Source organism: Lampris incognitus, chromosome 4 (genome assembly GCF_029633865.1).
Source record: "Lampris incognitus isolate fLamInc1 chromosome 4, fLamInc1.hap2, whole genome shotgun sequence".
In the NCBI taxonomy this organism is placed as follows: Eukaryota; Metazoa; Chordata; class Actinopteri; order Lampriformes; family Lampridae; genus Lampris; species Lampris incognitus.
The window spans coordinates 53,021,223-53,047,607 of NC_079214.1; the positions used below are offsets into that span (position 1 = coordinate 53,021,223).

Here is a 26,385-nt window from a genome sequence, read left to right on the forward strand (position 1 = left end):
GTTTGCAGCAATCGATTTACGGCAGCGAACAATCTTCCACATGGCCCGGAACGAGCTGGGCTGTGTTTGATTTCCGAAACACGAGAAAACGCCGTCGGTGCCCTGGCCGCACCGTGTCACTAATCGAAATGGGGAAAAGCAAGACCAACAAGTTTAAACGTCCTCAGCTGAACTCAGTCGGACTGCCGGTGACTGCTGTGAAGCCAACCGAAGCGAATGAAAGTGACCACGACGACAGCAGTTCCGCAGCTGGGGAATTGCTGGAGAAAGTATGAACGTGACTTAACTGAATCAATGCAATATAACTATCATGTCATCTAACAAGCGACTGCCAACCACTCTGAAAATTAATTATTGAACGCTTTCTGATACAAGTGGGGTAGTGGAAGTTTAACTTTAGTAGCTGGTACAAATATTGGTGGGTAATTCTCACGAGTATTTCTTCACACGTTCATCTGTTGTTGAATTTCTACCAAACAGTCCTAATGAGGGTTTGGCTCCTGAGTCTGTCCCCTGGACTCAACTTTTAGATATGTGATTCAATCCGTATTTTTTGAGCATTTATCGGCGATTCTTCGTACTTGGGGAGTTAGTTTCGACAAAATAACCATATTTAGCAGCAGTACATACACGTGTGTCTGCAGGAATACGTTTGGAGTCTAATCATCTCCGTCCTTCCTCTCATGTTGTCGAAAAGTTGCAAAGTCCCAGCGCAGATGTACGTGAGTTCGCATGTGCCAGCATTTCTCGGTTGGTGCAGCAGAGGCAAACCATCCCCGGCTTTCTAAAGAGGAACGCAGTGAGGCGTTTGGGTCCCATGCTGCTGGACCGCTGCCTGGCCGTCAGAGAGACTGCCGCTGGGGCACTCAGGTGAGCTACTGGTGCAAATGGACAAGTGTTCTTACGCCTACCTCATCAGTACATCAAAAGTGGCGTTTGAATTAGATTGTAGGAGAAGTAGGACTCCATGTGGTATTCATCCAATACCCTATGTAAAGATAATATGTATTGGGGAGGGGGCAACTTTGCAAAGTACAGGGATTCATGTTGGTGACTTGCTCACAATTCTCGTTTGTGGCATTGGCACAACATGACAGGATTTGAGGATCTAAGAACTTTGTAAGAGTCAAAGAATTTAGGACATAATGTCAGATCTGCGTTGATGCCCATGCACTGATGCCCCTATACTAAGTTAACAGTATTCATTCAGTGTTTACAGCAGCGGTGGCTAACCATGTGCCATGGAGAGCCATGTGTATGCAGGTTTTCATTCCAACCCGACTCCGCACCAGGGGCCTCATGTATCAATCGTTACTATGGGCAAGTTTATGCGTACACACCCATGGGATTTTTTAGCCCTGAAGTTTGTCTCAGAGACCAGTGTAGAACCTGGGTAACCCCTGAATTTAGACACCGTTTGGCTAAAACTGATGTCTTTGCAGGCCTGGGTTATTGCTCGTTGCAAGAGGTAGACAATAGATGTTAGGAGGAAGGAATTACAAATAAACATCACGATTTGCCGCTACTGTCAGACAATATTGAGGGCTAAAAAATTCCACGGGTGTGTACGCACAAATTTGTCCATAGTAACGAATGATACACGAGGCCTCTGGTGATTTCACTGATAGATTCTTCCTCTTTGGTTGAAGGGTTGCTAATCAGTGAAATCACCTGGTGTGGAGTCCGGCTGGAATGAAAACCTGCATACACATGGCTCTCTATGGCACATGGTTAGCCACCCCTGGAGAGCATTCATCCATTAAGCATTGCATTGGTAAGAAGTGTATTGCACTTCGTACAAACATTACATAGGGAAGTTGCAGGACACACACCATACTAATTTATTTATAACCAGCTGTCACTATCTGCACTCAGATAGTGTTTTATGCAGTATGTTGCACATTTGGGCATTGCAAGAGAACAGTGAATAGTACACATGGCCATTGTAACTTTAGTTAATGTTCAAGGTAATTTGCATATGAAACCGATCGTTGCTTTGGTAGTTATGTCACTGCTGTTGTTTATAAGGGTTTATAATTTGATTTGATTTTGATTTGATAAGGGTGGAGATACCTGCAGTCAGTTGAGGCTGGAGAAGTCACTTAGATGAGTGATGGAACATTTCTCTCAATAAGAAGAAGGAAAGAAAGCCAATTTGCCATTGTAGGTTAAAACAAAATTGTAGGTTACAATAAAATCTGTACTGTGCATTTAACCCATCCTATTGTATAGGAGCAGTGGGCAGCTGCAGCGCCCGGGGACCAACTCCAGTTCTTCTTTCCACTGCCTTGGTCAGGGGCACAGACAGGAGTATTAACCCTAATATGCATGTCTTTTTGATGGTGGGAGGAAACTGGAGCACCCAGGGGAAACCCATGCAGACACAGGAATAACATGCAAACTCTAAACAGAAAGGACCTGGGACGACTTGGGGTTCAAACCCAGGACCTTCTTGCTGTGAGGCAACAGTGCTAACCACTGGGCCACTGTGCCACCCCTTAAATGTAAAAAAAAAAAACGTTGTGTCCTGATGAGCTGATTTTAATTTCTGTGATTTCCTTACCTGGATTATTGAGCATGTATAAGGACATACCACGAGCTAATTATGAGGAAAATTAAAATGCATGAAATAAGGGTTGAGCATTGTGCAGCACAGATCTAGTCCTTGAGGCTGAAGTGATGTGCTGTATATTGACGTGTTCAGACATTGTAAGTAGTGCAATGCTGTGGCAGCAACTCCATTTCATAAATAGGATGGACTACACTGTAAGTGGGATTGAGGTGGGGATCTAACCCACCTCATCAACACCTCCCTCCAAGCAGGATGCTTTCCATGCCTTCAAGATTGCTAGAGTCACCCCCCTTCTCAAGAAACCATCACTTAACCCCTCTGATGTCAAAAACTACAGACCAGTTTCCCTTCTACCCTTTCTATCCAAAATGTTCGAACGTGCTGTCTTTAACCAACTTTCTTTGTACCTCCACCAGAACAACCTCCTGGACCCCAACCAGTCTGGGTTCAGGGTGTGTCACTCGACAGAGACGGCCCTCCTTGCAGTGACAGAATCGCTGCACTCTGCAAGAGCAAACTCTCTCTCCTCTGTCCTGATACTCCTGGACCTGTCAGCTGCGTTCGATACAGTGAACCACCAGTTCCTCCTCTCTACCCTCAAGGGGCTGGGTGTCACAGGCTCTGCACTCTCAATGTTTGCAACCTACCTGACGGGTCGCTCCTACCAGGTGACATGGAGGGGATCTGTGTCGGAGCTTCGCAGACTGACTACAGGCGTTCCATAGGGTTTGGTTCTGGGTCCTCTCCTTTTCTCCCTGTACACAACATCCCTGGGTTCTGTTATTCACTCGCATGACTTCTCTTACCATTGTTATGCCTATGACACCCAGCTGATCTTGTCCTTGCCTCCCTCTGACACACAAGTAGAGACACGCATTGCTGCGTGCTTGACTGACATCTCGGAGTGGAGGCGACACACCACCTGAAGCTCAATCTGGACAAGACAGAGCTGATGTTCCTCCCGGGGAAAGGTTGCCCACACTGAGACCTGGCCATCACTATTGACAACACCGTGGTGACGCCAAATCGGACTGTGGCACAGGTGCTCATCCAGGCTCTGGTCATCTCCCAGCTGGACTACGGCAACTTCCTCCTTGCTGGCGCCCCGGCGTCGGCCATCAGACCTCTGGAGCTTGTTCAGAAAGCTGCAGCTCGCCTGGTGTTCAACCGCCCTAAGTTCTCCCATACAACTCCCTTTCTCATGTCCCTACACTGGCTCCCAGTAGCTGCTCGCATCCAGTTTAAGACTCTGGTGCTAGCCTACAGGGCAGTGAAAGGAACAGTGCCTTCCTATCTTCAGGCCATGGTCAAGCCCTACACCCCCGCCCGACCACTTCGTTCTGCCGCCTCGGGACGCCTGGTTGCCCCGTCGCTCAGAGGCCCTTGCTGCCGATCGACCCGGTCACGGCTCTTTTCTGTCCTGGCCCCACAGTGGTGGAATGAACTCCCCAATGATGTCAGGACGGCGGAGTCGCTGCCCATCTTTCGGCGCAGGTTGAAAACTCACCTCTTTATGAACTACTACCCTCTTACTTGTTCTTAGCACTTATTGTATTCACTCATTAAAAAAAAAAAATCTCTTTCTTGCACTTTTACTTTAGCACTGGTTTTGCTCTTAGATGCTTGTTTAGATGCACTTATGAGCTCTGATGACTAGTAGTTCTCCAGATTTCCTACGTTAAATGCACTTATTGTAAGTCGCTTTGGATAAAAGCGTCGGCTAAATGACTGTAATGTAATGTAATGTAATTGCATACAATACACCTCTGTTATAACTGATCATATTGTAATTCAAAATACCAACAAAAAGTGGTTATAAAAAACAGAAAATTTTAGTTAACAGTTAATTGTTTAATTTGATTTAAGACCAAGGCTGGGGGAAACAGAATTTTGTTTCTTTTGTGTATGCAAGTACATGAAAGAAATGACAATACATTGTTCCTGATCCCTGATTAGTCTATCCATTCACAGTAGATGGCCAGGAAGGACCAACCATGTGCGATCCATAGGGTAATTTTTGCTTTGAATTAAAATAGTTGCAGTGTACAATCCTCTTTGGTTGTAACTTTGACGTTCCACAAAGGTCCCTCAATGACTATCTTTATACATACACTGATAGTTTTCTCCTGCAGGTAGGAAAATACTGCAGTGATGAGCTAAGTTGTGTAACGGCCTTAATGTTAATGGGTCACTTTATTTGAGGGCCTAGTTGGTGTAATGCCGTTGAGAAATGTGAAGTCTTGCTGTGTTGCATAAGTCACATTGTTTCAACAGGGGGCAGCATGCTGCCAATATGGACATGGGCTTTGAGATGGAAGGTGTTGGTTTCTTTATGATCTGATGCTCAATGTGTCATTGTTCTCATAGTAGACGAGTAAACACTTGCCACATGCCAGATTGATTTTTCCCTTAAGCAGAATTATTTGAAATGCCTCCTTACACTTTATGCAACAGATCACAGCTGGGTATCAAGGAAAATGAGATGGTTCTTTTTTTTTGTGGAACTGGTGTTGGTCCATTAGTTTATCATCAACTCAGTACTCCCCCCACACACATATACATACATGCAAATACTGACTATGATTATCATTTAAACTGAGACAAGAATGTGTATCTGGTTTTGTTTTTCTGAAACAGGAATCTGAGTGCATGCGGAGGTTATGAAGTCTGTGAGGATATGGTGAAACAGGACATCATGACTCCACTGACAACACTGCTCCGTGAGGTCAGACCCTGCCTCCATATTTAGCTCACTGGTTCATTTCCGTTACTAATCACAGGATTGCCGACTGTAGATAGTGTTGAGCAAATCAGGCTGTTGCGTTCCAAAATGAGAGATCGACTATTTGAAAATTGCTGACATCTTCTACCCAGAGAAAATAACTGATTCCATAAAGTACAACTCATTTATATCTTCGAAGCAAGTATCATTTTGTTTTCAACTTACTTGAGACTCCCACTTAAAAATGGATAAAGTGGCAACCCTTAACCAGGGTTTTGCATTTAGGTTCCCTTGTATTAGTTATCTAAATCCTGCACACATGTCTTATGGACGTTTTGGGCAATAAGCTGGTCATTTTCACTGAAAGAACAAGTGGGGGTTCATATTCCGAGGCACTTGGACAGGATGCATGGTTGTGGTGGCTATCAAACCCATGATTTAAAATTACAGGACAGTTTTCTCTAACCTCTAATCTACCCCTGCAATCATGTTGACAGATTCACATATAAGAATGTGACAAACCCAGAGGCAAATGGTTTATTGATTTCCTCCGGCCTCATCAGTTTTGATCTGACGTCAGGGTTGTGTTTTATGAAGGTTCCCATCACTTGTTTTGCTTGGCAGGCGAGAGAAGGAGTTTCATACCTGTACAATTAGTCACTTAGTCGAATACATCAATGCATAGCGTACTTATCTGTCCTGTGTCTTATGGTATCCTCACTGTTGTTTCTCTCCAGTGTTGTGCTGGTTTTGAGACCAACGTCGTGCCTGTGAAAGGGCAGAGGAATACCGTGGAAGATGTAGCCAATGAGGCCGTGAACCTACTTTGGAATTTATGGTGAGCAAGAGGTTATTGAAGGTTGTTGCAAGAAATATTTTCTTAACCTTTTGTCTTGGTAAGTTTGTCTAAGCAGGAAGGCTTTTTCTTTCAACAGCACCCTGCTGCTCATTCTATAGCGTTATGGTCCCACCTTGTACAACCAGTCCTGTACTTGAGCCCTTGGTGCCTTGCTAGTGGACATGTCAGATGAGGGAAAGCGGGGGACAGCAACACTCACTTACTTAGTCTCTCAGATTTTCCCAGCCAGTTCTTCAGATGGGGATAGCGCAACAACAATTCAGAGCCCTTTCTCTCAAACCATGAAGTTACTGCTGTCAACCTCGGGCTACCAAGCTACCATACAAAAGATTGTGCATTTTTTTTCTTTTTTTCTTTGATTACCTTACATGCAACTCTTGCCATGTTGTTGGCCCTTCCAGTGAGAGCAGCAGCCAAGCTTTGTCTGTGTTCAACAAATCCGGACTTGTGGATGTGATGCTCCAGTGCCTTGAGAGACACCCGCATAACATGGAGCTGGCCATTACTGCTGGTAATAACTCAATGATAAAACTTTGAGATAAATTATGGTATTGCATCAACAGTTTTATACTTTCATAAATGTCTATAGATCTGAATTATAAAGCTGGTAAAATCTTTTATCAGGCTGTTGGATCTTGTTTCACAATAAGCCATGGTGATTTAAATATTTACACTTGGGGCATCCGGTTAGTGTAGTGGTCTATTCCATTGCCTACCAACATGGGTATCACCAGTTCGAATCCCTGTGTTACCTCCAGCTTGGTCGGGTGTCCCTACAGACACAATTGGCCGTGTCTGCGGGTGGGAAGCTGGATGTGGGTGTGTGTCCTGGTCGCTGCACTAGCACCTCCTCTGGTCGGTAGGGGTGCCTGTTCCGGGGGGAGGGGGAACTGGGGGGAGTAGCGTGATCCTCCCACACACTACGTCCCCCTGCCGAAACTCCTCACTGTCGGGTTAAAAGAAGTGGCTGGCGACTCCACATGTATCGGAGGAGGCATGTGGTAGTCTGCAGCCCTCCCCGGATCGGCAGAGAGGGTGGAGCAACAACCAAGACAGCACGGAAGAGTGGGGTAATTTGCCGGGTACAATTGGGGAGAAAAAGGGTGGTGGGGGGGGGATCCAAAAAAAAAAACAAACAAACAAAATAAACACCTGATTCAAGTAGCCTGAATGATGATGATTTGTACTTGCTAAACTAGAATTATGGACATTTTGGTCCTTGCTTACATCTGCACACACTGGCAACAACTCGGTTGCTGTGTCAGGTCTGATACTTTAAGTTAAGTAAGTTACGAAAGCTTGACCGTGTAAAATGTGCACATCCTACCAGAAAGAAAAAATCTGAAATACTTAATAAACTTTGAACCCACTTACAAGCAGGTATGTAGCTCATGTTATAGCACAATATGTTTATTTTTTTGTTCCTTATTACAGTGTTGTTTTCTTTGAATTAAATGTGACATTGGCTTGCTAAACTGCCCAGTGGCACAAATTCATATAGGCCAGAGCCCACCGACACCGGCTGACGCAAGTCGAGAGGAACGCTCCTATTCAGTTCAATAGAAAACTGCCAAACCGGCAGCATCTAGCCTCAAGTGATTATGCATCTACATAATGATCCGTGAATTCTTGGGACATGGTTTTATTCCCAGCTCCTACGGACTCTCATTTTTTGTAGGAAAAGAATTTTGCTGGTTTTTGCAGAGCAACGCTAAATACACTGGCCTGGGCTTCTGGGTATGTGCTGTAGGCGGCACTTGACTCGAGTCATTTGATTTGCCTCTCCGTTTCTGTGGTGTTTTGTTTTCGCTTTTACTGTTGAACTGTTGACTCCAGTAATAACCTCAAAGTTCCCTAATTTTTTATTCATTATTTCTGCAGTCTTACATGGACTTTGTTTTGGTTGGCTTGTGTGTGATGTATTGCCATATATTGGTTACATCTGACGTTTACTTTGGTCTCGACTGAAAAGTTCAGAACTCGTTCTTCAGGGGCGTACAGGTAGCATAGCGGTCTATTCCGTTGCCTACCAACACGGGAATTGCCGGTTCGAATTTCCGTGTTACCTCCGGCTTGGTCAGGCATCCATACAGACACAATTGGCTGTGTCTGCGGGTGGGAAGCTGGATTGTGGGTATGTGTCCTGGTTGCTGCACTAGCGCCTCCTCTGGTCGGTTGGGTCGCCTGTTTGGGGGGGAGGGGGAACTGGGGGGAATAGCGTGATCCTCCCACGCGCTATGTCCCCCTGGTGAAACTCTTCACTGTCAGGTGAAAAGAAGCGGCTGGCAACTCCACATGCATTGGAAGAAGCATGTGGTAGCCTGCAGCCCTCCCTGGATCGGCAGAGGGGGTGAAGCAGCGACTGGGATGGCTCGGAAGAGTGGGGTAATGGGCCAGGTACAATTAGGAAGAAAAAAAGGGGAGGGGGGAGATCCGAAGAAAAAAAAAACCCAAACGTTTGTTCACTAATATAAAAGAGGTCAGCTCTGGCATGAAGACTCATTTGTGAAAGCTGTGAGATTGAATTTCTTATTCTATCACTTAGCACTAGAAATGTAATAGATCAGGTCTTATTAGTTGCTGGTGATATTATGTATGCGTAGTCAGTTTTCCTCTGTGGTGTTTCCAGTGTGTTAGCGATTTTAAACTTTGAAAACTGGTAGCCTGTATCATATGGTAAGTCTGCTGTGTAGTCACAGCACATGAATTACCCTTGATCCCAGCTAGCTAACAGAGTGGACTAGTCAGGGCTAACCACAAGCTTCACAGTGAACTGCCATATGAATGGTGTCTATGTTTAACTGTCCAGTGGGGTGTCTTGGGCCTTACCTCATGTAGGATGTAATTTAGACTAAAACATCTTAATTCCTTTTGTCTTCCCAGCTCATTGTTTGCACACGGTGACAGAGGATAACCCGGAGCTGCTCTGTAGCGTGAACAGCCCTTTGCTGGGAACACTGGAGAGTGTGCTGCTGTCGTCTCAACCAGCCATGGGTCACGTCCTCCTCAGGACACTGGCTGCAGGTATGCATGGTGAAGAGTCATGTGTCTTTAATTTGTCTGGGTTGTAATCAAACACACTTGGTGAAGAGATGCTTAACTTCAATCCCTCTTTGAACTATCAACCAGCCGGACACGTGGAAAAATAAGTGTGTAGATTTGACATGGCCAAGATTGTACCACTCTCGGGTGCTCGATACAGCTAGATTAGATTTTATATAATCACATTTGGGTGTGCAGCTGACACACTTGTCCAGAATCATATGCTGTGAGCTCAGCTGTTGATTTCTAGATTACATTACATACAACTAATATTAAGTACCACATTGCATAACACAACCCTTAGAAAATGAATGTAACTGGTTTACAGTTCATGAATTTGTTATTTGATGTTTGGCTTATTCCCTCTAACTCTGACCTCAAACACTGTCTGTTGTGTCACCCAGGAGCAATATGGAACATGAAAAGCATCCTTCCAGCTGCCCGCCAGGCCCAGACACTCAACACTGTGGTAGCCATTTTGTCTCAGTGCCTGGAGTTGGATGCAGGCAAGCTGATTCCTGAGCTCAAACAAACTGAGGGCGCCCGCTTTGTTGATGACCAGGGCTTGGCAGACATGGAGGACCAGGCCATAGGAGACATGGTGGGGATGGATGAGGAGGAAGTAGAGGAGGAGGGAGCTGGACACACAAAGAATGGAAAGGCTGTGAACACCAATAATGACGTCTCTGATCTCTTGCCTGTAAGTTTGTGTCACATTCTGTCCCTCTCCATTCCACGACTGTGGCTACTCGGAATTATTTAATTGTCCTATTAAAAATAATCTAATTAGAAATTTAGATATTTGCATTTTAATCTGAGACGCACACACACAATCCTTGTACACATTATTTACATCAGCCTGGTTGGAACAAAGACACTTGGTCTGGGCTGTGGATGCATCACCTGTAATTGTTGAGCCATCACCTGTAATTTATCTGGTTAACGGGACAATCTCTCTGCACATATTTGCTTTCTTTTCTATCATATAAAAAATAATAATATATATAATCCAGTTTTTTGCTCCTTATTTGTTGAGCACTTTCCCTACCTTTGAGTGTTTCTTTTAACGAAGTTAGATATATATATATAAACTTAGCACAAAAAGTAAGCAAATTTGTGTTTGGTTGATTATTTCTTTGTTGTAACAATGCTTCTTGGCAATAAATCTTATATCAGGCATCTGATTGTCAGCACCTGGGGTACCAGAAGCTCAAAACAAGTGTCAATAGCAACAGCAAAATAAGCTGTTTGGCATTGGCAGAGAAGATTTGGCAAATTTTTCATGGGCGCAACCCACATACTCAGCTTTGCTGCTCATCCCACAAATGCATGTTCCTTACAAATGTGGCACAGTTTAAAAGGGAAATAAACGGGCATTCCAACAGTATAAGATTCATTGCCAAGAAGCATTGTTACAACAAAGAAATAATCTACCAAACACAAATTTCCTTACTTTTTGTGCTAAGTATATGTTTTTTTTTTTTTTTTTTGGTATTTTCTGCCATTATTTCATAGCGATAGTAGAGAGTCAGGAAAGGCAGGGGAGAGAGAGGGGATAACACGCAGCATAGGGCTCAGGTCGGATTTGAACCCAGGCCGCTGCGGTAAGGACTCAGCCTTATGTGGTACGCGCTCTACCAGGTGAACCACCGGAGTGCGCCCTCGTCATCTATATTTAACTTATGTGGGTACTGATTGTGCATTGATTAGTGTTCACTTCAGGTTGTATTTGCATGTAAATTTCCATAGGTGGCTTTTCCTAGCTAGTATTTAAATACAGTAGGCAGTAGATTCAAGAGTCAAGTAGATTCAAGTTCCCTACAAGATGACCTTTGGTACGCCGTAAAAGCATGAATGAGAAATGCTACAGGAGTAAGAGTGGACTCGTGAACTTTGCACCTTTTTTGTTGCATGTTATCTCGCTTTATATATATCTTTAAAGAGATATAAGATAGATGTGGGCCAAAAACTTTAATGCATTTCAGTACAAGCTTGTTTCGTGCGTCGCGCACTCATCAGCTGCCAGTGTGATTAAGCAACAAAGAAAAACACACAGTCAGTAAATATTACGTTGCCCCGTGTCACGCCCCTAATTTCGGTGGACAGCAACCAATGAGAGGATAGAAACCATCTGAAATGGGGTAGGTAGTTACGATGCACAGCAACCAATGGTGGGATAGAAAACATTACAACCAATGGGGGGTAGGGGTTGGGGCTTGTTTTGAAAAAGCAAGGATTCAAAACAAGCCCTTACCCCTACCCCCCATTGGTTGTAATGTTTTCCATCCCACCATTGGTTGCTGTGCATCATAACTAGGGGTGTGATGCGGGGCAATGTAATATTTATTGACTGTGTGTTTTTAAATCACATTGGCAGCTGATGAGTGTGCGACGCACGAAACAAGCTTGTACTGAAATGCATTAAAGTTTTTTCCTACATCTGTCTTAATATTCCGCTCCTCATTTGTTGAGCACTTTTATCTACACCATTGATGGTTTCTGGAAAAAAAACGCTATTTATCAATATAGATGTAGGAAAAAAAACTTAATACATGGCGGTACAAGCTTGCTTCATGCGTCGTGCACTCATCAGCTGCTAATGTGTCCTAATGTGTTTTCCTACATCTATATTGATATTCTGCTCCTCTTTTGTTGAGCACTTTTATGAACACCATTGACTGTTTCCGAAACACACCCCCCCCCGCTATATATAGATATAATATAATATGGGCTGTTGATCAATTTAAAAAAAAAAACTAATTCATTGCACAATTTGCTGTGATTAATCACCATTAATCACTTTTTTCTTAAGACTGAAGCTTGCAATAATGGATATTTAAATGTAAAATCGTGGAATTAATGTATCAACACAAAGGAAGTATATTTAGTATTGTTTAATAGCATCTTTTTAACTTTTGAACACAAATTCTCTCTTGTGAAGTACAGGAGAGAATCTGTGATCCATCTCTGAGTATAAGCCAATAAAACCATCAAGGCCATCAAAATTGGCTGTCAGCTAAAGGCACAGTTCTTATAAGCACTAACTGAAATAATAACAAAACCCAGGCCTGTAAGTTAAAGTGCCAGTTGAAATTCAAAACCATCAAGGCCATTAAAATTAGATGTCAGCTTAGAAAGCAATAATTTCTTATGTGTACTAATATAAATCATAGTTAACAACAAAAAAGTGTTCCATGTTTGAGTGCCAGTTGAATTGAAACTGTCGTGAATTCAAAACGTTCATTACGTGCTCATACTGGCACATCACAGAACGCCATATGAACCCCATTGGCACAGCACAGAAGAATATCTGATATTCTCCTTGAGGGGATTAGGGCTGGGAACCAATAAAGGTTACCGCTTTAGGAAGCAGAGACGAAGGTTAGGCACTGTAACAGGTCCAGCTAGGAGCAGAGTAGGGGAAAAAGACAGCTCTCCATACACTGACAAGCAGGAGGGTAGAGCACACAACCGAATCCCCCGATATGCCTGTGAAACAGCCTCGCACAGCCGCCATAGGAAGTAAACAAAATTCAGCTGCGTTAATTCTTTTTAATGTGTTAAATATTCCAAAATAATTGCAAAAATTAACACTTCATTTTGACAGTACTAGTGTGTGTGTGTGTGTGTGTGTGTGTGTGTATAAAAATAATATGAGAAAAAGAGATTATGAGTCAGCTCTGAGTGTAAGCCAGACTGTGACAGTTCGGTTGGTGGGGGTGCACTGTTGAGCGTGGTTCTCTCAGGGACCAGCGTCTCCCCTCCACCACCACACTCTGTTGCCTTGCCTGACCTGACCGGCGAGACAGAGCTGTCCCTCTGAGCCCAGTCACAGCCTGGACCCTCTGATAGTGGATGACATTTGTGGTGATCTTCCAAAATACCCTATAATGTCATGGATAACACAGTGGGGTTGTCTCCAGGCCTTGGTTCCTCTCGTTAGGTAATATTAATATACAGACTGGCAAAGGATTGCTGTATAACAACATAAACTAAACATACACGGAATTATCTGATCAACGATAAGACATTGGCCTCTCCACTTTCACGTGTCAGGACTCAAGTCAGTTATCATCTTACCTGCCTGAAGGGCCTCCCCTACAGCATTGGTTCCCCAGTAATATTGTCCCTCTCCACAAGAGGCTCCCCTTCTCCACAGGGGATGTCCTCTTCACAGTATGTTTTAAGGTTTGTCGCAACATTTAAAGTACAATTAAAGGTACATAAACACGAGAATGGGCTTTCTGTCTGATGTAGAAAAATTCTTCCTCGGTGGCAGATCAACACACAGCCGGTGTCATGCTGGATGGTAATGGCGGTAACAGTGATTGTTTTGTTTGGATTTTGACTCCCATGGTTGATATTTCATTGTCCAGAGGGGCAAGGAGGAGCTGAGGGACGCGACGGCCTTGCTGACAGCCCAGCAAACGTCCTTGGAGATCATCGTCAACCTGTGCTGCTCTGATGGTGAGTGCTGGAGGCATAGACAGCAGTGCTGACCCTAGGCATTTGTCATCAGTGTGATTGCATGTGACACAGCTTGACCACCCAGTCCATGTTTGGGCTATTGAACAACTTTTTTTTACCCCAGTTTGTGTGGTTGTGGAGGGACATTCATTTGATTGCTTAGAATAATTTTTTTTTTGTCATCTTGAGTTGGCACACCGACATTTTTGTTGACTCACTTCCATTGCAGTTGTGTGTATGCGCGCGTGTGTGTGCATGTGCATGTTTGTGCGTGTGTGTGAATATGCATCTGTGAATCCTTTCTTGCAGATCAATCCGATGATGAGTGGGAGGAGACATCAAGCGGCGATGAGAGTGAGATTGTTCCTGATGGCCTCTGTGATGACGTCTCCAATCTAATGTCCCCCCTGTGTTTGTCTGCAGAGGTGCATGGGGCCTTAATACACCATAGTATCCCAGAGAAGGCATGTTCCACTCTTTCTTTTTTTTTTTTTGTGTCGGCTCCCCATTTTTATAATGTGCAAATCCCACCTCTAAAAAACGCTCTCTCTCTACATTTTATGAAGATGGTAGTAATAAACTGTCTCTCTCTTAACACTTAAGGTTCTCAATAAGACCAAGTTCCCAGGCAAGGAGGCCATTGATGTGTGCTATCAGAACCCCTCCTGGAAATGCTTGATGAAAAAGTAATCTTCTCCCTTTTCATTAGATAATAAATCTGACTGTGAATTGAAGCTTGGGTGTCTGCATGGCAATACTCTTTGTATTGTCCACTGTGTTGTGTTTCTGTTCACGATTGCATTAAAGTCATTTTGTAAATGTAACAGTCATTATATTTTGAACTCTGGAATGAATTAAGTAATTAGCAGAGTATGGTTTCAATGAGCTTTTACAGGGAAACTTTTTCACTTCCTTTGGCCTGCATTGACCCACTGCACCATAATGAAGGGTGTCTCCTCTAGGATGCATTGGGTGCAGTACAGAGCGCTGACCTGCCTGCATAACATCCTTTCCACCATGGACGCTGATTCACTTGGTGGAGCAGCAGCCCTACAGGGTGTGGCACAGCACCTGTCTACGCTTGTCTTTGGTGCTGAAGGTCTGACATTTGTATCATACTATTGCAACAGACTGTTGAGACCTTAGATTACTTGATGTTCAGTCAATTGACAATATTGTAGAGATCTGAAGGCACGTTAAAGTGAAAAAAACAAAACAAAAAGAAATGAAAAGCACACAAAGAAACGGCAAGGGTTCTAATTTATATGTTGGCCATTTATCTGGAGCTCTTCCAGAGTCACTCACTGAAAATGCAATGGCGGAGTTGGGTCGAATTCTTAGCTCACTAGTATTAGAAGGTAGTAGAGGTGAAGGGTCAAATCCACAGCACCGTGACAAATGACACATCTATACAACAGATGCAACGCATATTCTTGTGTGTTTAGAATGATTATAAATTGCAGTGAAGTGTTACCTAAAGAAAAAAGAATTAGGTTTTTTGTATAATGAGTCTTGTAACAAAATGTCACATAAACTGTGTGTAAAGAATAGTTCATAGAGTTGATTTCTTTTGTCTTTATAAAATTGTTTCCTACTGAAGTATTTCTATGTTTGTGTTGAATTTGGTGTTAATTGTACTGTTTGGTACCAGGCAATGCTTCATGCCTTGTTTGTTTTTGTAGAGATACCAAAGGAGGAGGAGTTCCTCGAGGCAGTTACCAGTGCCATGCGGTCCCTCCTACAGATAATGGCCTCTAGAAATATACCCCAGGTATAGAATATACCCCGGGCTGAGTTACTTCAGCAATGCCAAAAGCAGAGATAAACTTTTTGTCCCACGATTTGAACCATGTTATGAAGCTTTTGCAGCGTTTGAAAATGCCTTCTTTAATGATAAGTGATTAGTATTACATATATTTAAGGAATTAAACTTGAAGGAATACATTTCTTTGTGTTTTAACGTGGGGGGGTGGTTGCCATTTCTGCTTCACATTTTCTTGTATAGGGGCGGTAGTCAAAGAAAGTTGAATCACTTCATCTGGACACAGTGTTTATTGACAGAAACGTTTGATCACTAAATGGCCTCTTCACCTTAAAGTGACTGCAGGTATCCCCACCCTTATAAACAATACAGTGGCATAATGACCGAAACCAACGGTCAGTTTCATATGCAAATATGGGTGTGACCATATTTACTAGAGTAACTACAGTTATGATGGCCATGTGTACTGTTCACAGAGGTTTTGGGAATGTTTGCAACACAGCATTCTAAAATGGCGACAGATTTACTCACAGTCCCCCCCCCCCCCCCTCGGTTCAGGCATGGTCGTTCCCTCTTCACATAGATGGCCATGAAGAGGCAACGACCATTATATAGCATGCATAAAGACATCCTCTGTGAATGGTGCACATGGCCATTGTAACTCTAGTTAATGGTCACACCCTTATTTGCATATGAAAATGATCGTTGGTTTCCATTGTTATGCAGCTGTATTGTTTATAAGGGTGGGGATACCTGCAGTCAGTTTAGACTGAAGAGGTCACTTAGATCGGGGATTAAATGTTTCTGTCAATAAACGTCTCCAGATGAACCGATTAAACTTTCTTTGATTTTCTTACGTGGATTATTGAGCACACTTAAAGACAAGTGCTAGTAATGTTTCCACTGTGCGGCTACACAATTTCTAATTGTAAAGTACAGAGATGACGCTCAAGCAGGCTTTGTATTGCATCCACATTTACAAGCCAGTTACCCATTCACACTTGACATGTCTTTCCAATGTGCACGTTTTGAGACATATGCTCAAAATTTGTCTTGTCTTTACTTGTGTCAGTGCATGAGTCCCCAACAACTGATGGGCCTGAGTGAGACAGCCACCTGCTGCAATGTCGTAAGCGTGAGGGTCAATGCCTTGGCCATTTTGGGCATCACTGGCAGCACATTGGCTAAAGAAAAAGGCACTTCTGAAAATCTTCAGGTATTTCTTTGTCACCTTCAAGGGAAATAATTTGGGGATTTTTTTCTTTTTACCATAAATAAATTCTGCTCCTTTATAGATGATTGGGAATGCCTTACTCCAAGTTGCCTCGAAAGATTCCAACCTTGTTGTGAACGGGGAGGCCCTAGATGCTCTATTTGATGTTTTTGCGGATGGGGAGGAAGCAGAGAAGGCAGCTCGAAACATCCAATTGCTGCCCGCACTGAAGACCCTTCAACCAGTCTTCAAGGCCAAGGTACTAGAGCTGCTTTTCTAATTTTGAAATCCCACGGCTTCATGTGTAATTGTGTGCATTAATTTCTCATGTTCATAAAATCCTAATATGGTCCCTCTCTCAACTAGATTCGGAAAGAAGGAAAGGGGAAGTACAGCCCGGAGCAGCTATGCGTTCTAGATAACATCAAAATTAATTTGAGGAGATTCATTGGCTACCTGGAAACAGTGATGAAAAAATGAAGGTTTTTCAACATATGGTTTTCTGATTGGCAGAAGCTCAGTGGCTTGTGGTAAATGGACAGATATGCCAATAGAAACACAAACTGAGTGCGGTTTATTTATTACATTGGTAATAAAAGATTTTTCATTTAACGATTTGCCGTTTTACTCTAAATGAAAGTCTTTATGCATGCTCAATAATCAAGGTAAGAAAATCAAAGAAAGTTGAATCAGTTCATCTAGACACGTTAATATTGACAGATACGTTTCATCACTCATCTACCCAAGTGACCTCAACTAACTGCAGGTATCCCTACCCCTTGTAAACAATACAGTTGTATAACGACTGAAACCAATGATCAGTTTCATATGCAAATATGGGTGTGATCATTAACTAGTAGAGTTACAGTGCCCATGTGTACTATTCAAAGGATTTGGGAATATTTGCAATCGCAGCATTGTAAGATGGCGATAGATGTACTCTTGGGCCCCACCTTAGGTTCAAGGATGGTCGTTCCCTCTTCACATAGATGGCCTCTTTGACTCCCTGTGCAAACCAGTATTCCTCCCTATCAAGGATATGCACATCCTTATTCTTGAAAGAGTGGCCACTGGCCTGTAGATGGGTGTAGACTGCGGAGTCCTGGCCTGACACGTTAGCTCTCCTGTGTTGTGCCATCCTCTTGGGCAACGCCTGTTACGTTTCCCCGATGTACTTCACTTTTAGATGAGTGATGAAATATATCTGTCAGACGTTGTATCCAGATGAACTGATTCAACTGTCTTTGACTCCAAATAAAAGATTTATTTTATTTCACTTGTTAAGAAAAAATAGAGACTAATAGCATATGGGTATGTTGCAAGAGGACAGTGTGTGCCCCATGTAAATTCTTACATCTGGATGCTTTTTGTTTTAATGAAACTGGTTGTTGTCATGGAATTTTGCAAATTCTGAACATTTTTAAACCCTCAGAAACATATTTCAGTGGAACATTTGTTAATAGATGTTTGCTTCCTGTTTTTGATGACAATACAATTCATGTCCCATGTTCAAAGTGTCAAGTGTTCAAATACTTCAGCTCCAGTTTAACGTGGTTAGGTCACGATGCCGATTAAGTACCCATTGCTTAACTTATCGTGGGTTTTGTTTTTGTTTTTTTTGTCCTAGAACATAAAACACTACACCTCTGCTTCTCTCCCCTGGAATCAATCATATGTTGTGGAGGAGTCCGATCATGCAAAGAGCCACAAGTGCTTCCTTGGTAAATTGACTATCTTCCTGTTAAGTCATTTACATTTCCTTTGGTGTTAAACTTTTAGAAGCCACTGCAACCAGGAACACTATAAAAAGTAATGTTGGCAGCAGTGGGATTAGAAAAGGGACAAAAATATGAGTGCAGCGGTTACAGCAATAACCAAACTGCCTTAAACTGTTGACTGTAGATCAGCGGTGGCTAAGCATGTGCCATGGAGAGCCATGCGTATGCAGGTTTTCATTCCAGCCCGACTCCACACCAGCTGATTTCACCGGCTGGAATGAAAACCTGCATACACATGGCACATGCTTAGCCACCCCTGCTGTAGTTGAACACCAACTGTGAATTGGATGAAACGATTTAAGCGTTAGTAAGTTTGAGGATTGTATTCAAAAGACTTGGCACCAAGACAATGTGGCCATAAAATAAAATAAAACCGCCATCTCTTCTGTCCATGAATATAATTCCTATAATATTCAAATTAAAAGTGTACTTACCCATTTTTAAGCATAGGAGTAGGATAAAAGGCAATTTTCATTGGGTTTTAAGCACAATTTTTCTCAATGTGTAGCCTCACTGCGAGTTGAGTTATATTTCATTATCAAAACGATCAGCATTTCAGCCAGTCAGCAATTTCGATCAAAAATGGCAAAGCTGCTCGCCGTTGTAATACTGATCGCAAACTTTCTTAGGGTGTTTGAATGAGTGGTGGTGTTTTTTTTTTTTTTAATAAAAGCTGTGTCAATTCGATCAAGCTTTTCATTGAGTTGGTGTGTTTTAAAGTATATTCTCCGCTATATCCAGTTTATCATCTGGAAATAATAAATTCGTCGTCGTTACGTAACAAGAAACATGTTGTTCTCTTGCGTAAGAGCCGCGTCTCCGCCTCGTTTCAAGACCCGTCCTCGGAACGCGCATGCGCAGTATCGGCGAGTCCGTGGGCCGCCATTGAGGGACCATCATCAGGAGGAAAGGCTCAGAACAGCTTCGTTGAGCCGCGGCCGTGCGTCCACACCACTCTCACATCTTCAAGTTTGGCTCAAAGTCTCCTTTTAACACGTCGATTACCGTCTCAATCGTATTTCCCGCGGATGATTTCGCTTTACATAGATCGGTATCGGCCCTGAGGAACGTGTTTTACAGAATCCTAAAGTATCGGAGACGCAAAAAACCTTTAGCTAGCGTGTCGAGGCGAGGCTAGCTAGCTAGCTACCTGGCTAGCTTCACACGAGCTGAGCCTGTGCTCGGGGGGCAGTGTGCCTGCAGTGCCGTTTGATGGATCCGAGGATCGCCTGGTTTCAGCCAGAACAACGCGGACCCGCCAACAACCTGTGGATGCAAATTTGGGAAACGACACAAGGGCTCGGGTATTTGCACGTCAACCACAACTACACTACGGGTTCCTCAAGTGCACCAAGCTTGAAGCCAAACATCAACGGGGCATCGTGCAACGCTCTACCCGGCCACAACGGAGCTGTCAAGTCGGGCGCCGGCGGCGGTGAAGCCAGGGCTCAGGGCATGTCCAATTCAATGGGGGACGGTGAAATAGTGCAGCAGCGGGACTTTATACCACTAGAAAACAATAATAACCACAATAACCGAGGTGCGGGGAGGGGCGGAGGTGGCGGCGGAGGGGGGCAACATGGCAGTGGGGTCTCCGTGGTTTGGAGGGGGCTGTCGGACGCTGCGGGACACCCTCATAAAAGGAAAAGGGACAATAAGGCCAGCACTTTCGGATTCAACAGCAGCCTTTTGCACAGCGGCAGCGACGCCGAGACGGGGGGCTACAGCGGTTACACGGGCACGCCGTGGAAAGTCAGGAACTACTCTGAAGGAATCCTCGGGTAAGAATTTGTGAGCTCTCTTTTCTTGATGAGGGGGAGGGGGCAGCTGGATGTACCAGGGCTGAGGTGCTCGTCTGTCCTGCTGCAGAACAAACCCGCACTCAGTTCATTAAGTTTGACTCTCGCAGATGCCGATGGTTTAGGCCGTCATGCGTCCATATTTGGCTCGCCATTGCTGTCATTGGCTGCGAGGCTCTCTCCCATGTGCCAAAGTAATTCAGTCGAGTCGGGTCGCCCATGACAGTTTCTCGCCCGGCCCAGTAAATGCAATTTCACGGTTTGCAACCTTGACCTGCGCCGTCGCTGACATGTCAGCAACATGTGGCCCGAGATCGTAACTCTTCGAGACTGTCCTTGAATATAGAAAGCGTTGATGTACACCTGCTGGTGATAGGCTATTAGCATGTGCGTGTTATAACGTATTGTAAACTCGCCCTATCGATTCTTCTGTAGAATCCCCCCCACCCCCATATCATCGTCAGATCACTTTCTGTTAAGTTTATTCAGCCGTCTGAAGTCATGTTACTATTGAAAATGGAGTGGACGTTATGACGTTTGGCAATTGGGCCTACAGCGTGTGAGTAATTAAAATCGTATTGCCCTACAATTTTAAAACGGTCTTGACCAGCTCAGTCAAAAATGCCTCATTTAAACAAATATGTTAAAGACTGGCTGAAGCTCTTGGTTGGGGGTAAACTTAAAACACTTATACAGTGGCAGGTGCAGCACATGTACCATGACTGCATATTTTAGACGACCTGTTGTCCTGCAACACTTAACGAAGAGGCCATTTGTTAGGTCCCAGTGGTTGTATAGGTGTCACATCTAAATGCCCATCAAAAGGTAGGAAATACTTGTCAAACAGTGTTTGTGATCTTCCTGCCGATCATACTCTCACCAGGGGAGGAAAGAATCAGTGGTTACTTCTGGTGGTTTTAATACCCAGGCTTTTAAACGTCAGTGGAAGGGAACACAGTCTGACACTTTTTTCTTTGAGCCTTGAGGATAGTGTCATTTGAATGAAGTCTTGCTCGCCAATACCAATTATTTAATTTTGAAAAACGGGGAAGTGATTAGGGAATCTGCAAGCCATACCAGTATTTGTTAACAGTAATTGTTGCATTTTTTTCATGTCTGATTTCTCCTTACAGGCCAACATGCAAGGTGTCAGACACAAGAGTTACTTTGCAATGTGCAATGTTAACTTTTTATTACGTTATAAGGGCTTTTTTTTTAATCAGGTGGCTGGTGTCTTGTTTAAAAGGTTTCTCAGTGAAGAAACGTGTACGTTTTTTTTTTCTGTGTCCACCTGACATGTGCAGGCAAGTAGTGCAACAGGTCCTAGAACAGGGACTTTGGCCGATCCTCATTTATAGTAAAACGAAAGCCCCGTGTTTGCATAAGGACATTCCTTAGTGATTAGCTTCCCTAATTCCGCAACCAGAATGTCAGAGTCCCGATCTTATTCGGTCATTGCCACTGTGGGCATTCTGTCTTCCCTAATAGTCCTTCAATTCCTAATACCAGCATGCTAAATTGCACTGCCAAATAAATGTCAAATTAAATATCCAAACTATGACGACTCTTAACTCTATAAATGCATGGCTTTCCTTGTGAACATGCAAGATTTCACTCTTAAGTTTGCCTTTCCCCCTCTCAATTTGCGCCCAGAGAAAGAAATGTCTCATTGCCTTGTTAGCTAGCTGAGAGCTGCAATGAAAGGAGAGAAACACATTAGGAAAGTGATTCACATCCAAATCTATTTTCTCCTGAGGGCAATACTAGGGAACCTTCCACACAAGCTCATGTTTACTCGTACAGTTTTTACTATTGTCCAGTCACTATGGCATGACAAATTTGCAAGCAATGAAAAGGGTGAACGTGGGAGTCTCACTGTATTTGGCAATGGTGGTTGGCTGTAGAGGCGTAGGCCCTTCTGGTTGAGGCGTATGTCTTGCCCTCCCAAAACAAACTAGCCCTCTACAGAGAGAGAAACCTGAGCTCTTCCTTTGTGATGTCACATGACCTCTAGCCAATCAGATTTGGAGCTTTATGAGCGCTTCCTCCTCGTTTTTCTGTCATGCAAAACATTTTTTTTCTGTTTCTTTATGTGAGAAATGAAAGGGAATAGGAAACCTTCGGCATCCTCCCCTGCTCAGTTTTTTTTTCTTTTTCCTCTGGGCTGCTCCATATTGTGTTCAGAATTGGCTGTCATTGAACAACAAAGATATTGTTGAGTTTGATAGTGTTAAGAGTGTTACAGATAGTTGGCCCGTCTGTTTCTGTAGAATTGGCCAGTTTCGCCTTGAAAAGTTATTTTATTCATTTCAGATGAAAATGTTAATTTGATTGGTTTTATACAATATGCAGCAGTTTGGATGTCCACATACTGTACAGCTCAACCTTAGAGGGCTGTGTATTGGCGAGAATCTGGCGATACGATGCGTATCACGATACAGCGGTTACAATTCAATATATTGCGATACTCTAAGAAAGGCGATTTATTGTGATTTCACAGGCCTGTGTTCTTTCTCAGGATACTACTTCCTGTCTCAGTTTACGTTGTTGCGTTGGAGTGGAAGAGTCAAATGGCTGAAGATAGATTACAACGTTGTTATTTAGCGGTCGTGGAGTTACACACAACACAAAATGTTTGTCACGAACCTTTACATGTAAACAATTAAAAACCGATATAGTGGTTTTGAGAATTGATACAGTATCACAAAAGATAAAATCGTGGTACTTGAGTGTGTCGTTATTTTCTTACACCCCTACAACCTTGTCTACAAAGTTTCCATTTAAAAGTAGAGCAGGCACTGATGTTTTTCACCTATTCAATAAAAAATTTAATTTTAAAATAACATTTGACCTAAAGTTATAATTTTAACCGTTTTCTTTTTATTTGGTCTGACATCTAAAGTACTACTTGGTAAATTCCGTAATGTTTGAGACGTCTAAACCCTAGAGAGCCATTCATCTTGTAGTACCTGTTTGTGAAGTTCTTTTAGAAAAGTTTCATCTGTCATCCTATTTGCTTGCTTTCCAACAACTTTGCTTTTTCTTCAACCTCATTGCTTCTTGCCCCCCCCCATTTAGCTGCTACACTTAAGACATAAAATGTGGTGTTTTATGTGACACCTGATAATAGCCATTTAAATTAGCAAACACAGAGCTTCCATAATTTGAATGTTAGTGTATTGTTAATTGCCTTTAAGGCTCATTGCAAAAAAAATAATATCTAGACCACATAACAAGAGATAAATGTTGTCCTGCCTCGTGATCATCTCTGGTATGCTAACAGTGTTTCTGGTAGCAAGTTGTGTACAACATACAAGTGGCCAACTCCAGCTGGTTTGTTAAAACTGCTCAGACATTGTGCAACTGCAGTACCTGGGTGTTGGCCTACCTCAAAATCGATTTTACGCACAACTACCAAGAAGGAAAAAATTTGCCGTTTGTGTTGGGGCAGGGGTTCTTTAATGACTAGATCATGTATTCTATATAACTGAGCCTCTTCACAGTACCAATTTCCAGATGAATTGCATTTTTTCAATACTACTTAGGATTTACCACACACAATGAAAAAATTTTCAGTAAGACACCAGCACTTTTTTCCACAGTTAATTTGCACAGAATCTTGTGAAGTGCAACCATCATTGTCTTCATTTATGGAATAAGCATTGGCATGGAGCAATTGTCATCAAAACTGTTCTGTGGCTTCTGTAGCATGGTGTGCTACTTAGAATAAGTTACATATCTACTTGCAGTGTCTTAATAGAACCCCACTGCAGCTTTATGCTGTGTCAAAGGTAATTGCCAATTTTCCATTGATGGAGCTCTGCATTTAGATACATTTTTTAATGATTGTACCTTCACCACACAGTATATGTAGGATGCACTGTATAATTTGCAATATCCTTTCACTTGTTTGACTTGCCCTCAAGCTTGTTAGTCGAAGGTCTGTTGTGAGAAAAAAAAAAAAAAAAACAGCAACTGAAAAGTCCACTCTCTGTTTAATTTACTTAAATATTATATTGAAACAACAAGACTAGCAGTCTTTTTGCACACCCACGAGGAAGGCTAGTGAGATGAGTGTAGGAGTAGACACAATGGCAACAGAAAAAGAAGGAAAGATTCTTGTACACAGTCAGTTGTTGGCTTGTTCAGTTGCTTTTATTGACTCTTTCCATTTTATTGGCAATATGTACAGTGTTACGTCATGCCAATAAAGCCATTTGAATTGAATCTGAATTTGCCTCAACAATTTTTTTTTAATTTGTGTGACCGTTTTAAAGTACCAAACCTTCAGACACCTGAAGGTCACACAATTGAAACAATATTGTTATAGCTGCAACCATTTTTTTTATAAAAAAAAAACTGGTTCCAAATTTACGCTGTCGTTTCAATTTATTTTCCCATGTTTAATGTGCGATTAAGTACACTTGGCTAAAACACAAGAGTTTTCAATGTATTTGTTTGGCTTTTCTTTCTACTATTCTACTATGGCTATTGCAGTCTATGACTAACACATTTGCCTATCTCATCCGCCCCCTCCCCCTGAGAGGCGAGCGATGGTTACTATGACAACATATTTAAGAACGCATTCTTAGCTAGCAAACACGTGCAGTTTGAGAGCAGAACAGTAAGAGACCAAGGGAAGGAAAGAATGTTCTGTAGAAAAAGGAGAGAGAGACTGGTTTAGCAGGTAACTAGCTAGCATGGCCGAAAAACTCCATTAAAACATATCGATGTGTGTTGCATTGCGGCGAAACCATTTTCGAGTTTTGAAATATAACCATAACCTTATGCAAGGGATACCATTTTATTTTTTAAATCAAAACAGACTACATTGTAACCCTAGAATACATCACTGGTCTAGTGAATGATGGGCTACCAGCAGCTTGGTAACAATGCCTTAATTAAACCACTCTTTTTTGCTAGTCAGTAGTTTTGCCTCGCTTGTGTTGTTGCTTCTTCTCTGGACATTAAAAGTGCACAGACTGGAGGAGGTTGGGGGGGGGTGCAGGTTTTGCCTATGACCATAGCGCTGTGTATATCTTGGTAATGAATTTTGCTGCCATCTACAATTTCAACTAGTTGTCCCTAGATATGTATTCTTGTCACAAAGCACAAGGTTAAATTAGATACACAGGACATAAAGTAAGCAATGGCTCCTCTTAATTGATTATAGCCTGTTGATCATGCTGTGAAATGGTGTTAGAAACCACACACATACCCATGAGTGATTTGCATAAATGATCGTGAGTACTCGCATGAAATGAAAAACGAGTATTAGTTACCTTAACAGAAACACATGAACATACAAATTAGGTATAATTTATAAGCCACATGTAAATCCTCCCTTTTTTTAAGGGCTAATGGCTAAGGTTATTTTATTTTACTAATCCACATCATAATTCTATGCAAGTAAATTAGATTAGTTATTATTAGTAAGGTAATTTGCTCTGGCACTGGGCAGTGCTGGTTAACAATGTGATTTTGAGCCTGCTAGAGGGGAACAGATTACCCAGTTAATTGTTAATAAATTAATTTTGCTTACATAAGTTTATGTTGTGAATTCATGAAATGTGAAATCTTAACCATTAGCATTATTAAAATAATAAGGCCTACCCATGGTGAGCGTAGCTAATTTGCTTGTGTACTTGTTTCTAGATTTACATGAGTACTCAAACAGGTAAATCAGGTCAAATGCATCCCTACCCAGTATACAGAATAGCTTAACAGTAAATTTATATTAAATTTCTAGCTTAGTGTGTGATAACTTGCAGCTATCCCACTAATTGAACAAATATTCTGTAAATGGTGACCGTTTATTCACAAACCCCACTTCTCAAACCTCCAAGCTAAAGTCACCCATTTTTATTTGCTCCCAAATTCAAATAGCTTCACCTGAAACATGTTGCTCATGTGGCCCAAAACACCAATAATGTGAGAACACGGATTTGACGTGATTTTGTAATTCATACTAATTTCAAGACATTTTTCACCCATGCTGTATTGCAATTCTTAAATTTGGTCAGATGTAGAATTACGCTTGCAAAAGTGTTCACCAGTGAGATCAACTTACACCGCTGATGCTAATTCCAAGTACGAATCTTTAAGTATTGGCATTTAAAGAGTATTGATCTGATCCATCACTTTTGCTTAACTTTGCAGACGTAGGCCATT

At 42.5% G+C, this 26,385-nt stretch overlaps 2 protein-coding genes across 2 annotated transcripts in view; both read left to right on the forward strand.

Moving 5' to 3' along the window:
• The first annotated feature begins 54 nt into the window (after window positions 1–54).
• Window positions 55–19,096, forward strand: heatr3 (HEAT repeat containing 3). The gene is made up of 15 exons (XM_056278729.1): window positions 55–269; window positions 698–870; window positions 5,210–5,297; window positions 6,032–6,132; window positions 6,555–6,664; window positions 9,037–9,177; window positions 9,600–9,895; window positions 13,572–13,662; window positions 13,972–14,126; window positions 14,266–14,348; window positions 14,625–14,761; window positions 15,345–15,433; window positions 16,497–16,640; window positions 16,720–16,896; window positions 17,004–19,096. The coding sequence occupies exons 1-15, from the start codon at window positions 129–131 to the stop codon at window positions 17,115–17,117; spliced, it is 2,040 nt and encodes a 679-aa protein (XP_056134704.1). The 5' UTR covers window positions 55–128; the 3' UTR covers window positions 17,118–19,096.
• Window positions 19,097–19,326: 230 nt separating this feature from the next.
• The window catches only part of tent4b (terminal nucleotidyltransferase 4B), a 44,293-nt gene continuing 37,234 nt past the window's right edge, over window positions 19,327–26,385 (forward strand). The window contains exon 1 of the mRNA XM_056278295.1: window positions 19,327–20,196. Coding sequence (XP_056134270.1) covers window positions 19,628–20,196 — 569 coding nt within the window. The 5' untranslated portion in view covers window positions 19,327–19,627. The remainder of the gene's footprint in view (window positions 20,197–26,385) is intronic.

Coding starts and splice junctions, on each gene's coding strand:
- heatr3 (XM_056278729.1), top strand. CDS start 129: ATGGGGAAAAGCAAGACCAACAAGTTTAAACGTCCTCAGCTGAACTCA. Junction 270..697: donor CTGGGGAATTGCTGGAGAAA/GTATGAACGTGA, acceptor GTTGTCGAAAAG/TTGCAAAGTCCCAGCGCAGA. Junction 14,127..14,265: donor ACCATAGTATCCCAGAGAAG/GCATGTTCCACT, acceptor TTAACACTTAAG/GTTCTCAATAAGACCAAGTT.